The 16262-nt window shown below is 43.3% G+C and overlaps 1 protein-coding gene across 16 annotated transcripts in view; it reads left to right on the top strand.

Moving 5' to 3' along the window:
* auts2a (activator of transcription and developmental regulator AUTS2 a) overlaps nt 1–16262 on the top strand; it is a 174078-nt gene that overhangs the window by 151414 nt on the left and 6402 nt on the right. For 15 of the 16 annotated variants that reach the window (XM_061298606.1, XM_061298595.1, XM_061298602.1 and 12 more), the window contains 4 exons: nt 777–825; nt 13541–14120; nt 14882–15177; nt 15931–16169. In XM_061298606.1, coding sequence (XP_061154590.1) covers nt 777–825; nt 13541–14120; nt 14882–15177; nt 15931–16169 — 1164 coding nt within the window. The remainder of the gene's footprint in view (nt 1–776; nt 826–13540; nt 14121–14881; nt 15178–15930; nt 16170–16262) is intronic. The other variant, XM_061298600.1, reaches the window with a different exon arrangement.

Below are 16262 nucleotides of genomic sequence, written 5' to 3'. Positions count from 1 at the left end.
CATGGTAAGATAACAGATTCATTTTAATTATTTAATGTCTACACATTTTCTTCTGTTGAACTCAATGAAGACGCGCATACTAACCTGCGCATTCCTGAAAACAATTACTCGAAATGCTCCTGTCAACGTAATGAGCATGGCTTTATTTGTTTACTAATAAGTGAGTTTATATTTTTGACGAATTGGATACCTATGTCTATATTGTATGTGCGGCTTTAATCGGGTGTTGTCCTGGTTCTTCAGCGTCCTTGACCAAATCCAGCAGGCGCTTTAAATTAAAATAATGTTTTACACTGAAAAACTGCAGTTGACACATATATAAATCTTCGGCACGGTATTTACAATATGCTTTCATATATTATCTATCTTCAAATCCCAAAACTTGTATATTATATTTGGAGTGAAAAGATGCCGTCGGTGCTGCGCCTTGGCTGCGTTTGGCAGGCGAGTCGCGGAGCAACAGTGCCCCCAAGTGGTTAAAAACAAAGTGCTGTTTGAAACCATCATCGAATACTGGATTTTGTTGACGTTGTTTGTACCTGAATGATAATTTTGGTACGGCAAAGTTGGGACACCTTTTGTGCCTTAATGCAGTATTCATAAATATTTAGTTTTTTCTAATTAAAATGTATTAATTACAGCAATGGTGATGTTCCAATGAAGAAATCACTGTACACGTCATGTAACATGTACTCTGTGTGCCATTTTATTTTATAAGAATAGCAATTTGTAGAAATCTTAGATGATTAAATATGCTTTCTGTTGTTTTTCCTTAGGTTTCTGATGCCAGCTCAGAGAAATTCTTCAGCACAGCAGCACTTAAAGGTAGGTGCCTTTTAATTGATTTTAATATTGTGCTAAAGGGTGTGTGGGTGTAATTTTCTTTTTTCTAATTCTGCCAGCATAGCAACAACTGCATGGTTGTAATCATAATGCAATAGTACATAAAGTAGTTGCACACAAATATTCTGCCCCTTGTAGCTTTTTGCATATGCAGGATGTCATTTGTTGCAATGCGACTGAGCAAGCCCCTTGCAAGGTTATGGCAAGTGTGCTAAGCTGTGTGCCGGGTTAGTCGAGAAAGATGTTCTCAGGGAATAAAACAAGGGCGGGAAAGACTTCTATTTATGGCCTGGGTGTGCTAACACCACATGTGACCTCATTATCAAGTCACTAATTTGCTGTTAAAAGCAGACTCATTTTCTCTGGCTCAGGGCTAATGGAGGCCTCCTCCTGAATGGACATTCCTGTTTAATGTGGTGAGATAGGGGAGGGGCAGGGCTTGAGGGGACGCTTCAATACGAGGGTCGTGATCCCTTTAGGGCCGTGGAAGAAACCGGGACAGTCGCTGCTTATGCGTCCTCCTAGCAGCCCCTATTACCTTATTCTCCTCAGCACAAACACATTTCCCACATTCTGGCCTTTGATTCCCTCCAGGGCTTGATTTGTGGTATTCATTGGGGAGGGTAAAGGAGGGGGGGTATCTCAATGGCCTTGACAGGGAGGCTTCCTTTTGAACCTGCTTCTCTATAGACTGATTTGGTTCCCTTGAAAGGATTAAGGCTTCCTTTGTGCAGCTTAAATCAACAGAGGGCCACCCTCTTTCCCTTTCCATGAAAGGACCTGACCAGGGGAAACAGTAGAAAAAGTCTACGTATTTTCTGTTTGCCCACTCTCTTGGCCCTTATTTCCATTTAAACGTGGCCTTTTCATCAATACCAGCCCTCCCTCGCCATATGTTAACGCCTCTTGGAAGAGGCGAGTAAAAGAATCCAGGTGCAAAGAGAAGAGAGAGCCGACCGTTGGTATTTTTATGGTGTTGGAATTAAAAGGGTTTTTTTCTTGTTGGAGGGGATTACCATCAATCCAAAGGATCTACTAAATTATAGAATAAATAAATAACTAATTCTGATGCAAAAAATATTAGTTTGGGGTTCATTATTGAGATAACAAATGTTGGTGTTTGGGTGGCATGTCATTCATTTGAGGCTGCTGATGATGTTTAATACAAGATTTTGAACAAATCAAAATGTCCACAAACATTAAGATCTCACCCATACTTGAATGTGTCATTTTAATATAATAATGATAATAAAATCCCGGCAAACACCATCCTCAAGTGTCTTTATCCCTCATCAAAGCATCAGATTTTTCTTTCCATGCAGACTAAAAAAAAACAAAAAAACTTTGCGGCACCTCAGTTTCTCTCTCTCCTCCATCCTAATCACTCTCGCTTCATTTTACCCAGGAAGGGATTTCATTAACTAAGAGTCATTAAACGTAAGCTCTAATTAGCTCGGCTGTCAATGTCTCTGCAGGTGTCTTCTTGCATGTTCACCTGATACTTTAACTCTGCGAGGCATTTATCTTCGGTCAGGGAAAGAAAGAAAAAAAAAATCGTTTTCAAGGATGTTGGTATCCTCCTGGGACCACTATCTAGGGATTGACACGCTGTGTTGTACAGATAGCGGAGATGACATAAGAGCACAGACTGTGACCACAAAAACCCGCTGACAGATCCATGAAACAATTGAAGTGCTTTCCCAGAAACTGCAATAGTGAATTTGAACACCTGATCCATCAGGCTTTTTTTTTTTAAGAACTGTATGTCTTATACAAAGAACTGTTTTTAAAATATTAACGGAAGAAGCCAAAATTTTCCCCCACAACAATAAAACTCTGTTATCCTGCATATTAACCTGCAATTTTACAATTGGCATTTCATTTCTGCATAGCTTTCCATAAATTAACATAATTCTCATTTAGAGTTGTTGGAATTTCTCAGCCCTTACAACAAGTGTTTACAGTGTCGCTACAAGAATCATCATTTGCTGCAAAAACCACATAATTATTTCATCATCATGCAATTCCAGTTTAAAGTTACAAAGATGTCTTTTTTTTTTTTTTTTTGCCAGCGCTAGTCCCTTGAGGTCTTTCTTGCAAAATGAGTTCAGTGCAGCATACACATGATGTTGTGAGCCCCCCACATCTCCACCTACAACACAACACTGATTTCACAGCGCTTTACTGGAGTTAATGTGAAAATGAAGCGAGCGTCGCTACCAGCGTGAAGAGTGCCATCAGTGAAGTGTGTCGGGCTTGAGTGCTTCTGTCACTAGGGGCGAAAGTAATGTGCGATGTGGAAGGTGTAATTTGCGGCGCTGATGCCATTGTTTAAAAAAAAAAAAAAAAAAAGCAGGGGTAAGCTTATATGATGGATATCAGAGCTGAAGAGCTCCCTGGATTGTCATGGAGAGCTCTGCAGGCTGCAAAATGGCCTGTGAGTGTATTAGTTGTGTGTGTGGGAGGTTTGTGTGTCTCTCTCCGCGTCATTCTCTCTGTTTCATGAGAGGGAGGTGGTTGATGGAGTTGTGCGTACTTCATGCCCGGCCGGGCAGCCACCTGCTGTAATCTCAAGTGATATAGAGAGCAGCAATCACATTGCAAATCACCCTAGATGCCGTTCGCTTGACTGGAAAGAAAAGTTGGCCTTTCACAGCCCCAGTGTGGCTTTACTGCCTCGCCCCCTCCCCCATTCACTGACCCCACGCTGACCTCCGACGTGTGGGAGTCAAGAAATCAGCGCAGATTGTGGAACTTGACCTGATGTGCAGTGGAAAGATGACCCGGCTACCATTTGCCTTTTGGGCCTTCTGAGGGATGGCTGCAGTCAAGGACAATATCTTTTCCCTCTGCCTGGGGCAGGGAGGTCACCAGGAGGTCACCGCCCCCCTACGTCTTCCATCCATAACAGTCGCAACAAAGCATTCCCGCGTTCGCGACTGGATCGGAAATTCAATTGTGTTCCAAAGCATTTTTAAAATGATCCTCAATGAAAACGATGGATACAATCGATGTTACAGAACAAAAAAAAATCACATAATGCAATAAATTCAAATGATTGCTTCTGGATCAAACAGGAAATCAGAACCTCAGAGCTCATTGGAGATAACCAAAGAAAGCAAAACTATTAACGTTTATGTTGACAATTGAGGCGTTTTGTGATAAAGCAACACATTTCCAACATGGCCACTCTATTCGGTCATTTGATAAATTTGACACTGGAGGTCTACTTGTTGCCTACTTGACTAAAACTTGTTGACAGAAGATTCTGTTTAGACTAGATGTAAACAGGGGCTCTGTTGGTCTTAGCATGTTGCCTTTGGCAGCAGTACAAAGAGGTCATTGAGAGGGTGTTCGTCAAGCCCAGAGGTTAGAGCCTAACTAAATCCATCCATCCATCTTAATGCATTTATTTCAGCACCAGGAGAGCTCCGGAGGGGGGGGAGTCTGTGTAAACACTCTCTGTTTCCGACATGCTACGGTAAACCCAAAGAACCTGGATTCCATCAAGCCAAAATTAGAGGTCACAAATATTTAAATGGGCTGCACTCCAGAGATCAAAGTCAAAGGCCTTTATGTTTCCCCCCTACCACGTCTTGTTTGCTTGCTAGTTAGACTTTAATGGGCAGCAAGTGTATGGTGGACGTACAAGGACAAATTTGTTTTTTAAGATAGGAACAGTTTACATATATTTAGCTACTGTGAGAATCATTTTTACTGTTGAATTTGGGAAAAATAGTATATAGCATTGACCATTGTGCTGTGAGTGTTACATTGTGTTGCATACACACAATGGTCACTTTATTAGGTACATGAGCATGCTAATGATATTAATGTTTACTTTTTATTGACACTAAAGTAATAATTTATCGTTATGCTTGTAGTTTGCAGACACAGAGAGACATTTCTAATATTATATAACTAATGTAATTTCCGGACTATAAGGTGCACCTAAAAACCTAAAATTTTCTCAAAAGCCGCCAGTGCGCCTTATATATGTACCAAATTCCTCAATTTAAACTGGCCCGAAGCATTGTGTCATCAAATCAATCATAAGTGGCCCGCTGAAGACTATGAATCATGAATCAAATCGACTATGGGATCATTATTTTGTGGTTATAAAGTAATTTGTTGCATCTGAAGTTGAAATAAAAAAGGTACAATGGAGAATGATTTGATTTGGATTAAAAATCTGACATGATGCATTAATGGTGAACCTTATAGTCCGGTGCGCCTTATATAAGGACAACGTTTTAAAATGGGCCATTCATTGAAGGTGTGCCTTATAGTCGGGTGCACCTTATAGTGGGGAAAATACGGTACATGCATCTGAATGATGCAGAATGTTTTTTTTATAAGAGTCTGTAGGTGTTCCTAATGCAGTGGCAGGCACATTCAAAATGTCCATACATGGAATTGTGACATTTAGAGGTACTTTATAGTCACAGCGGGGTTGATGGACATGCACTGGAGATGCACAGTGTGAGATGGAACAAAAGCTACGGAATTGTCAGAATGGAAAGTACGTTCTCCCCTCGTCCCAAGAGAAATCGTCCCCATCAGCATCACCAGTGACCATTGATCCAATGCGACATCAGCCACTCTCCTGCCAACTGTGCCGCATTAACAGGGTCAGAACACTACACACACACACCACTTATCAAGAAGCAGGCATTCCCTGGGCTCGTTGTTGGTGTGTTCAGGCCAATTATGCCTGTATCAGTCTTAAGTCCCTGCGGCAGAGGTGACATTGCCAAAGCGGGAAAGAGAGCAGACCTCCTTAATGAGGCCTCATGGTGGCTCGCACGCGTATGCACATTAGTGTGTGCATGCATAACAGTAGGACTTGTGGTCTCCAATGATCAGTCCTAATCTGTCATGTGTCTCTGTGGTTGGCTTTATCCCCTCGTCAAGGTCTTCAGCCTCCAGCCATTTACCACTTAGTGTCTCCCTGTTTTTTTTTTAAAGTGAGTGCTGTTCCCTCATGATAAAATGAGGAATATTAGATTCTCAATGTTGTGAGTCGCCGACTTCGCTTCTGTCGGTGGACGCCGAGTACTACTTTCCTTTTGTTCTCACTAGCTGTCACTTATATACAATAAAATTTGCATTATGCAAATTCCTAGTTGTCAGAACGGAGAGATGCTATGCTATTGATTCATTATAATCCCCAACAGTCCATGAAAAGGATACTTAAATGGTATTTTAGAGTTTGTAAATCTATAAAAGAAGATTTTTTTTTTTGTTTTCCTGTCAGCTACCCAGAAGAGGGTCAGCGCTGTGGAAGCAAAAGTGTAAACATCCCCTTTTAGAGAGACAAAGAAGCTGAAAGAGAAAAGAGCACAAGGGCTCTGATCGGGATTGATGAAAGCAAGGATTTAATTGCTCCCACAAGAGAAGGGGTTATCTTTTCTCGCGCGCCCCTCCCACACTCCTCTCCTCTTCCTCGTGCACTCTGTGCTTCTCATAAATATGCAGGACAGAAATAAAGCTCTGATGAGCCGCAGGGCGGATTAGAGAGAACCACGGAGCGGCATGATGGTTTATTAGCAGGACTTCACAGATCCTTTGCATGTGTTTCTGCTCTGTACACACACACACACACACACACAGAGTCTGGCTTTCATTTGCCTCAACCCACATTTTATTATATTTCCACAGGCTACTATTACATGCAGACCTGGAGTGCTAGAAGTTGTGATAGCGGCCGCCAGGGCCATAGGGCAACATTGCCTCCTGTTTTTTGATGTGATCTCAAGCGAGAGTGAGGCTTAAATTGTTGAGTGATAATAAAAGTAAATGTTGAAAGATTTTCATCTTTTAAGTCAACACTCTTGATTTATTTATTTTTTTTCCTCTTCCCTTCGTTGACTTTGTCTTTTCTGGCGTGAAGCCACATTTCTTCTACGCCTGCCCAAACTCATCAATGTCCGTCGGGCTGTCACCATCTGCTAGAGATTATTCTGCTCCTGGTGGGAGCTATTTCATTTCAGGGTTTCGCCGTCAACTGTCGGGCTTGACTGTAAACACTTGTAGAAAAAAAACAAAAAAACAGAAGGGATTGCATTTGCAGGCCTTTCAAGCCAAAAGCAAACAGTCAGTCGTGTCTTTACACGCTGTATGTTTTGTGGAGCCGTCAGCATATTGAGACTGGGCGGGGGTTGTGCTGGAGCATTTAATCCGGAAAGCCACGTTTGGAAGCCTTTTCCCTAAACTCTGCTCAGTCAGTACGCCGTGTGGCTTTTTGTGATGTACGAATCCTCTAGCCATCCGTGTCTGACGCTAGCCAGCTTGTCTGAGCCCCGTGTTCTCCGTGGATACGAGGCATTGCACAGAGGCTGCATTGTTCCAGTAACCTAAACCTCGACCAGCCGCTGCCCAAAGGGGGATATCGAGTTGTGTTCTCCCCCCGCAATTCCACAATCCTCACTTAATCTCCGAGGCTTGACAAGAAAGCAAGGAAGGCAGCTGACTGTTTAGATGGCAGGGGCAGTTCAAATAAACAACTCCGATCCCAACCAGCTTCGCCCCCGCTTTCAAAAAGTAATGCGGCCGCCCCAAAGCCACGAAACGTCACGCTCGGGCCCGCCAGCGGCTAATTTGAGGTGTTATTTTGGAAAGCACGTTGATGTGGCGGTCTCGAAAGTGATCTTGGAGGAAGGACTTGGAAAGGTCTTTAAAGTTTCTTCTCAGTGTGTCTTGCTAATCCAACGACTATGAAACCTGAGCTAAGGGGTAATGGGACAGCACTTGACATGCTCACAAACACATGCACAAAAACACACTGCTGCTTCTGAAGACTTAAGAAGTGAAAAGGCTACATGTAAACGGATACTTTGCTAGATCTTTGGATATTCGATACTCGCTGTCATGCTATTAGCACTCGGCTATGAGTTGCCCTTCCAATCGACACAGTCGGTAAATCTAATCCTCGCGAGCTGCTGTGGATGTGTAAAACCAGTTGGCTCCATTTGAAAGCCAGTGAACGAAGTCTGAGACTGATGACTCTCTGGGGATACATTTCTCTCTTTCCAGCTTTCCAAATGCTTTTCTCCCCGGCGAAATCACGGCGGTGTCAGCATGTCAGCTCAAGCTGTCGCTCAACGGATTGCTGCAAGCCAGTTACACTCACTCTGCTTGATGGCTCACGAGAGGCAGGAAGGAGCTAAGGGGAGGGATAAAAAATAAAAAAGGCATTTTCGACATTCAACACGCGAGATTAACGGTGTCTCGACACCCTTTACTGCAATCAGAGACTCAAAAGAGCAAGAAAATTGGTAACTGAACCTCCCTTGAAAGGAAACAGCTGCAGAATTAACCGTCCTCTGGCCCAAGTGGTCGATGTGGTTCAACCTTCTGACTGCATGGAGCACGGGAGGACATCATTGGCAGATGACAGACCTGCACTTCATGAACCACAGTCAGAGTATTACCTGGTATTTTTATGCATGTTTGCGTGTAAATGCCACATGGCATCCAGTTGAGTCCTATGCATGTCATCCCATATAAGAGAAGCAAACCTTTTGACGATAATTCTTGATATGAAACCGAGCATCTTGACAAACTGACGGAATTGAAGCACAAATCAATGACATTAAAGAAAAAATGTTTTTAACTCATTCCGTGCCATTGAGGGTTTTAGACGTCAAAGATACTACCGTATTTTCCAGACTATAAGGCGCACCTTCAATGAATGGCCCATTTTAAAACTTTGTCCTTATATAAGGCGCACCGGACTATAAGGGGCACCATTAATGCATCATGTCAGATTTTTAATCCAAATGAAATCCTTTTCCATTTTATCTTTTTTATTTCAACTTCAGAAACAACAAATTACTTTATAATCACAAAATAATGATCCATAGTCTTTTTGATTCATGATTTATAGTCTTCGGCGGCCACTTATGATTGATTTCATGACACAATGCTTCGGGCCAGTTTACGTTTAGGAATTTGCCCCATATATAAGGCGCACTGTCGGCTTTTGAGAAAATTTTCGGTTTTTAGGTGCGCCTTATAGTCCGGAAAATACGGTAACTGTGAATCTGACAAAGTTGCAAGTCAGAAGCTAACCCACGACCATCTCAGTCACACATATACTTCTCACCAGTGTTGTGAAAAATGTGATCAGCTGGTACACGTGACATGTCGGGATTAGTGCGACACAGCTGCCAAGTCTCTGGGTATCGATTTACACCGACCATCGTGGCAACATTGGCCAGCTATTTGCAAGCGGTCACAGTTGGGTCCTTGTTACATGCCGCTGTTATTTCAACACTGAAGTATGACTGCGTTAGATGCCTCAGTTGTGGTTGACAAGTGTTCCCCAGACGCTTCTCACTGGGGGGCTAGCTAGGTTTATTACCATGGCCGCTTGTGCATCCACAAGTTGTGCCCATCACTTGTGCCAACTTGCTTGTCATCGAGAACCTGCAATGTTCTTTCCACGACTCTATGAGATATAAAGGCGGGTTTGTTAGACTGCAATGAGAAAGCACACATTTTTTTTGTGTGGCCTCCCCAATCTTGGTACTTGTGTTTGTCCCATACTTGCATTTGATATATTTTTTAATTAGACTATACATCAAATTAAAAATGGAGCCAGATACATTTATTTGGTTCAAAATTAAGTTCAACTGCAATTTTTCAGTGTACTTATTTGATATGCGATAATAGGAGCAAATTGTTTCCTAAGCATTTGCCGGCAGTTAAGATTGTGAACCTGTGTTTGGTATTGAAGAATTTGAACGAGAGACCTGAGACTTCAGTGTCTGACACGCACCAAAATAATCGCAAAATTTATTGCTCTTAAAGGTTACGTTAGTCTATTGAAAGACAGCCAGTTGTCCCACTTTGGGTATCTATATCGTATTTTCTCTAAAGGGGCTCACCCGGAGGACTTGGAAATGGGACACTCACTCTAACCTTATGTGCACATAAAGATACTGCTGGCGCAAACATTAAGGCATCTGTCAAAAGTAGCAGATTTTCCAATTGCTGTTGGCGGATTCAAATGCAGTTTGAAGCCATCATGGGAGATCAGATGTAATCAAAGCTACTGTGGGTGGAAGAGTGTTGCTGTTACAGTAAATGACTTCATTACGACTTAGAGAGGACAAATATATCGTCTAAGGTAAGGCAGCTACTTCCATGCATCTTTAGACATAAACTGTAAGAGGAGCTCAGAACATTTATTATTTTATGTAGCCCAGTCTATCTTTGAAGCAATTAATAATTAATGTCACTCTATATATATATATACACTTGCTTTTTGTCAATTGCCAGGACTAGTCTGGAATATGGAACATATCCACATGAATTGGATATCTCCTGGATATCAAGTTTGTTATAAAAGCAAGTTAGATATTGAAACATCAATTTACAGTATTGGTGTACACCACTGCCCCCTATTGGCATTTGGCTCAATGGTCACTTTGTATTACTGTGAGCCAATATCAGCATGCTGTGATATCCTCACTGAAAGACTGCACATGTCAGACTCACCCAAGCGGAATATTTGGCCTGCTCCCTCTCTTTCACCCCTGTCCCCCAAATATTTTTTTCGGATTAACCCCCCTCCCCCTCCCTGGCCTCTCTTAGCCACCCCTGGGAGTCTAGTACTAATAAAACATCTCGAGTCAAAGACCCTCCACATAGCGGGATGTCCAAGCTGTGTAATCCAACACGCCTCCCAGCTCTAGCATTAGAGAGCTGCTGACATGATAGCAAGTCTGGGAGGGCCAGCAGGGGAGCATCCATCATTGCCACACCTCAATGTCATGGACCCCATTCTGGGGCATTTGGACTAGCCCATTGGAGAAGTGTGTTGATCGCTCTCAGAAAAGCTAATGCTGTTAAAGGCTTCTGAGATAAGGAAGGGGAGGATAAGGGGCTAATAGTCTGGAGATTCCCTGGAGGCTTTGGCTATGAGATCAGCGAGAAAGCTTCTGCAGATAATGTTACTGACACAGGATTTTAGCTTCTCCGAAGCTGATATCACCAAGCGAGTGTGTCGTTTAGCGTTGCAAATATAAACAGTCGTAGCTTTTTGAGCACCCTAATGGATCATTTCCAAACTTGACATGTAAAGGCTCAACTTCGGTTGATGTGCACATTTGGGGGACATCGACCCCATCCCTCCAGAGAGGAGTATTATACCATCAGGGGTCTCAAAGCAACTTCCAATCGTGGCAACATGCTCAGCTGTCATCTACTAATATGAACTCTTGGGTATTCCACTCAGCTGGCAGAATTCCGTGTTTTGACTCGAGCACATTCAGTATTCATGCAAAAGCTTTATTTTAAAGGTACACAGCCAAATTCATTCCACTTTCAGTACTTTTGTGGGAACCCACACAGTAATGCATATTGTTTTGGATGACTTGGACCTGATAGAAATGAACACCTTTTTATTATTGTCCTCATCTGTGCAGGAAAGAGTTTTAGTTTTGCCGTGAATGCAGCTTCATACCTTATTATGAACTAATAAACAAAATCCAATCCCTCACCAAAGGGACCCCGGAGACCATATGCTGCTGTCTAAATCACTGTCAGGACTTGCAATTCAAGCGTATTATGGTGTCAAACGCAATATGGAAATAGTTTGCCATCTAAATGGTTTCCAGACAAAGCTCTAAAACGTTTTTAAAAAACGTTCTGCATAACAGGGGGTTTGGAACGTATTCATTTTTTCCTGCCAAAAGCCATAAACCCCTCTGAGTACAGAGATAGATTGTAGTTCAAATTTACTGAGACACGCAGGATGGAATCTTCAGTAATGGCTATGAATCATTTTTGCGCAGTGCGAGGTGTAATAAATTCAACTTGACCAAACAGTTTTGGCCCCTTTGCTCATTGTTTCAGTTTTCATGCTGAGCAATCCAAAGAAGATGGTGAAATATTGAAACATGATTTGCTTCACATAAATGACCATCTTTACACGTTCCCGGATTACTTGTCGGTTACGTTTTAACCTGGAACATATTACCGTAAATTTCGGACTATAAGCCGCTACTTTTTTTCTCAAATTTTGAACCCTGACTCACGATTTTTAGCTGGTGCGGCTTATAGTCCGAAAATGACGGTACTGTTAGCTCATTCACTGCTAGTGATGTACTGCAGGTCGAATGCGGTCGTGAATCAATAGCACAACAAATTCCTTTTAGGATAAGAGTGGAAAAGTATTTTGAGGTTGAAATAGATGAGAAGCCTTGACAGCAGAGGACCGAGGCTTATGATGTCGCACGGGTCTTTAGAGGCATCAATTTGTTAAGATGTCTGCAGGGCCGAGTGTCAGTTGTCATGTCCACCCGCCCTGACATAAAAGTCAGACATTAGCAAAGTGCTTTTGGCTCAAGTTTCTAATGTATTTTTCAAAAGGACAGCTGCTGTCCTTCTCGTTACGCCTTTAAAACATGATCGCTTGCCTATTTGTCAATCATTTATAGCGGCTGAACTATATCAAGTGCAGACAACGAAATAAGATAAGCTAGGTTTATAGATGACGAGAATAAGTATAACCTAATGATAAGGCAAGACATGAACAAGGGACACAGGAAAGATGACATAACGTAAAATAAAACTGAAATCGAAACCAATTCATCAAAATCACGGCTCATGACCCAAAAACTCTTCAGTCAACTTCAGCTTTTGTCTTCCCGAAATCGCACATCGGCTTTGTGGAAGGCTCTAACTAACTGTGCGCTAGTTAAAAATGCAATACCGCTGAAATATTGAGAAACTCCACAGAGGCAAGCGGGACTTGATCTTATTTGTTTCCAGGGATAAAGAAGACCAACAAATGAACCCTTATGGGAGAGAAAACGCCGCATGCTGTTCTTGTTCTTTCCTCCTCCGCCTGGCCCTGGAGTCTTCATTATGGACAGAATAGACATCGGCTTTGAATTTGTTTGTTAGCACATTTTCAAAACAAGCCATAGCTAGACCTCTAGGGTTTTGAAGGTGTAAGCAGGAGACTTGAAAATTGGTGATTTCCCCTTGTTGTTTGCCAGCCAATTCTTCTTTTGACCAGCATTTTTAAGTAGACTCCATTGTTAATGCAGGTGAAGAAGCAAGTGAAGTTTTGCTTTGAGTACAGATGGCTAGCAAACAAATGGCTTCTTCCATTGTGAAGTAGGGAGAGACAACAAAACCACTTGAATGAATGTGCTGGCATTCTTGACCTTTGACACCTGGAAACCATTTCCACTTGCGAATAATTGTTTACCTCTGCAAAATTCAAATGAGGCATGTACCTTCGGACTGCTAATACCTTTATTTGTACGTCACTGGAAAGAGGTTATATAGGCGTTGTTTTGGCACATCCTGTTCCCAGTGGAGAAGGCGCCAGCATGAAGGGAGTAGGCCCGTTGTGACAAGCGGCACCTTCAGCTCAGAACATTGCACCTCTTTGTCAATTAAAGACTTGTAATAGGTTGGGCAAAGCGGGAGGAGCCCTTACTAATCCTGCCACTAGCACTCCCTCAGGCCTTGAGAGAGCTAATTATCGCTTATGTATGCCCCGTCATCTCCCATGAGCCTCTGGAGAAACAAATCTGATGTCTGACGATACCTTCTGTTGGAGGAGGTCCCTACAGACAAACACCTTATATTATCTATTGTTCTCTGACGTGATTTATATGTAGGATATCACTTGTGTTCGTTCTTAACAGTGTTTTGTTTTCTACTTTTGACGCAGTTCCGGATTTTGGCATCAATGCGCTCTCCACCAATGGCAGCCAGGTGCCTCACGGCCCAGGCCTCCTCAAGGTGTCAGGCCTAGAGCGCAGTCAAGAGAGGAGCCAGGAGAGCTGCAGGGACTCTCGACCTCCTTCGCCCAGCACCCCTAGTCGACCTTTGCCCCCACAATCCCTGCCTCAACCGCAGCCTCAACCGCAGCCCCAACCTTTCCTCCCTAAGTCGCCTCCCTCACGGAAGTCCCAGTCAATCAGTTCTACTCAGGCTTCGGCCTCCAGTCTTTCACTTTCAGAGGCTCCGCCCAGGCCTCAGTCTCCCGCAGCCGTGCCTCTCACCCAGGGACAAAAGCACTCGCCGACCCCCCCTTCTCGGCCCCAGCAGCATCACCCGCAACTGCAGTCCAGACCCCGGTCTCAACATAGACCCGGGAGTCATCCGCATCCACCGTCGCCTGCTCCTCAGAGCAACCATACTCCGCTGCTGCTGCAGCAGCAGCACCCCAGCCAGGCAGGGCCTCACCGGCCCCCCTCACGTTGCCACCCCCGACCTTTTCCTGCTTACAGCGTCCTCAACGGCCACAGGTATGACTAATCATCTACACCTCATCACCATAATTGTTTCTTTTAAAAGAATCTATCAAGTATGTCATGAAGACAGAACATGAAATACTGTTCTCAGTTTAGATTGTCACATTTTCTTTCTTCGTTGGATTCCTTTACTGACATAGCAATAAGTCAGCTAACAATTGACTTTTCCAAATCGTTTACTGAGTAAACTTTACTCAATAGTTTATTGTCACAAGGCTACCAATAATATTAACAGTGGTGCAATGTATAAAGGATTTCTACACTAATGAGGGCCGCTCAGTTCAAGACTTAGCACCTTCAGAAGCAACTTGGTCCCACCTCAGGATGTCAGAGCTTGACTCTGCAACACCTCAGCCATTGCCAGCCGTGCTGCTCTGCCAAAGCACCAACAAGGCCTCTTGGGTAGCCGCTGGCAATAATGGCAGGCAGCACCTGCAACTGAGCGCCAGTATGGCAAATGAGCTTTTAGGCTTAGTGCATGTGGCGGCTTTGTGACTGCCTCTGGGGAACACCCACACACTACACATTGTTTGCTTACAGACGAGAAAAAAAAAAAAAGTACCTCGCATCCTATTTCCAGTGCACATGTTCACTACCGGGACAGATGCTCATTTGGTTACACTTGCCGTTGGAAAATATATTTGCGTGCAATGGTGTCGCGAATGGATTTGCAAATGTAGGACATTTGTGAAGACGTACGCGGATTTAGCAGACGCCTCGGCGGTTGACCTTCTTCCTTTTTATTATTCCCGCAGCAGCAGCAGCAGGAGTAGCACCCCTGGGAGCAAGCCCCAAGGGCCTCCTGCGCCTTCCTCACACCTCCCCCACCACCCACCTCCTCCTGTGCCAGGCGCCACCGCGTCAACCTTTCCTTTGCCTCTGGCGGCTAACCACAGCACCCCCCACAGCTTCCCCCCTGCATTGCAGTCCTCACCGCACCCTCATCACCCCAATATGTTCGCTCCTCCAGCGGCTTTGCCTCCACCACCACCGCTGACGTCTAGCACCCTGCCAGTACCAGGACATCCTGCTGCTGGGAGTGCCTACTCGGGTAAAAAAATATATATATACATACGATAAAAACGGTTTTAATTTAAAAACTGTGCGCGCATCAAATAAAAAAAAAAACTTTTCTCTTAGTCCTATAAAGCTGAAAATATGTGATATATATTTTTTTTTTTACTTTCATTTTGCCACAGGGGTAGAAAAGCAATTACAACAACAGTTTTCTCTGTGGGACCTAAAGGGGATCAAATCTCATCTTAGTATTTTAAAGTTCCAGCTGGCAGACGGTCTAACTTTGGGTTTCTAATTTAGTTTACTTTAAAAAAAAAGAAATGTAAATTGCTTTCTTCGTCTTCAAGTGAGACATTTTTGTAAGGTCGTGCAATCCAATTAAAAAAAAAAACTTGCTGTGTTGATTAGATAATTCCTTTTGATCCTCCTCCGCGTTTCTCTTTTACTATTCTGAAAGAAGTTAAGATTTTTTTTTTTTTTTAAAGTGAGGGTTGTGGTGTACTTGTTCTGTTATGGACAACTTTTTAAATCATTTCATGAGTATTAGGAATCAGTTTCCTTTCCTCGGCCTATTATTTGACCTTTGTAGCTATTCTTGTGCTAAAACGTCAATTATTATAAATTAAGGTCAATTAACTGTCAGACCGGATTGAGTTCAGTTGTTAAGCAAATCAAGAACCAAGGTGACAAAAATAGTAACCTGCTCTTTGCAATAATTGAAATCCATAAAAAGAGACTAGAGTTTTTTTTCTTTTTACAATGTAAGTTGATTGTTTGTCCTTTGCAGAGCAAGACCTTCTGCGTCAGGAGCTCAACACACGTTTCTTGGCCTCCCAGAGCGCCGACCGCGGCGCCTCGCTGGGCCCCCCGCCCTACCTGCGCACCGAGTTCCACCAGCACCAGCATCAGCACCAGCATCAGCACCAACACACCCACCAGCACACGCACCAGCACACCTTCACGCCATTCCCCCACGCCATTATGCCCACCCCAGCACCATCCATGGTGCGTACCCCTGCCAGAAATGTGAGGATAAGTAAAACACAACCGAGTTGCGTTTGGTGTGCTGAATGTGGAAATGACATTTTCCTAATGTGTTTCACACATGTTGAAAATCAT

This window comes from Syngnathus typhle, linkage group LG15 (assembly GCF_033458585.1).
Source record: "Syngnathus typhle isolate RoL2023-S1 ecotype Sweden linkage group LG15, RoL_Styp_1.0, whole genome shotgun sequence".
Taxonomy (NCBI): Eukaryota; Metazoa; Chordata; class Actinopteri; order Syngnathiformes; family Syngnathidae; genus Syngnathus; species Syngnathus typhle.
This window is presented reverse-complemented; position numbering and strand designations above follow the sequence as displayed.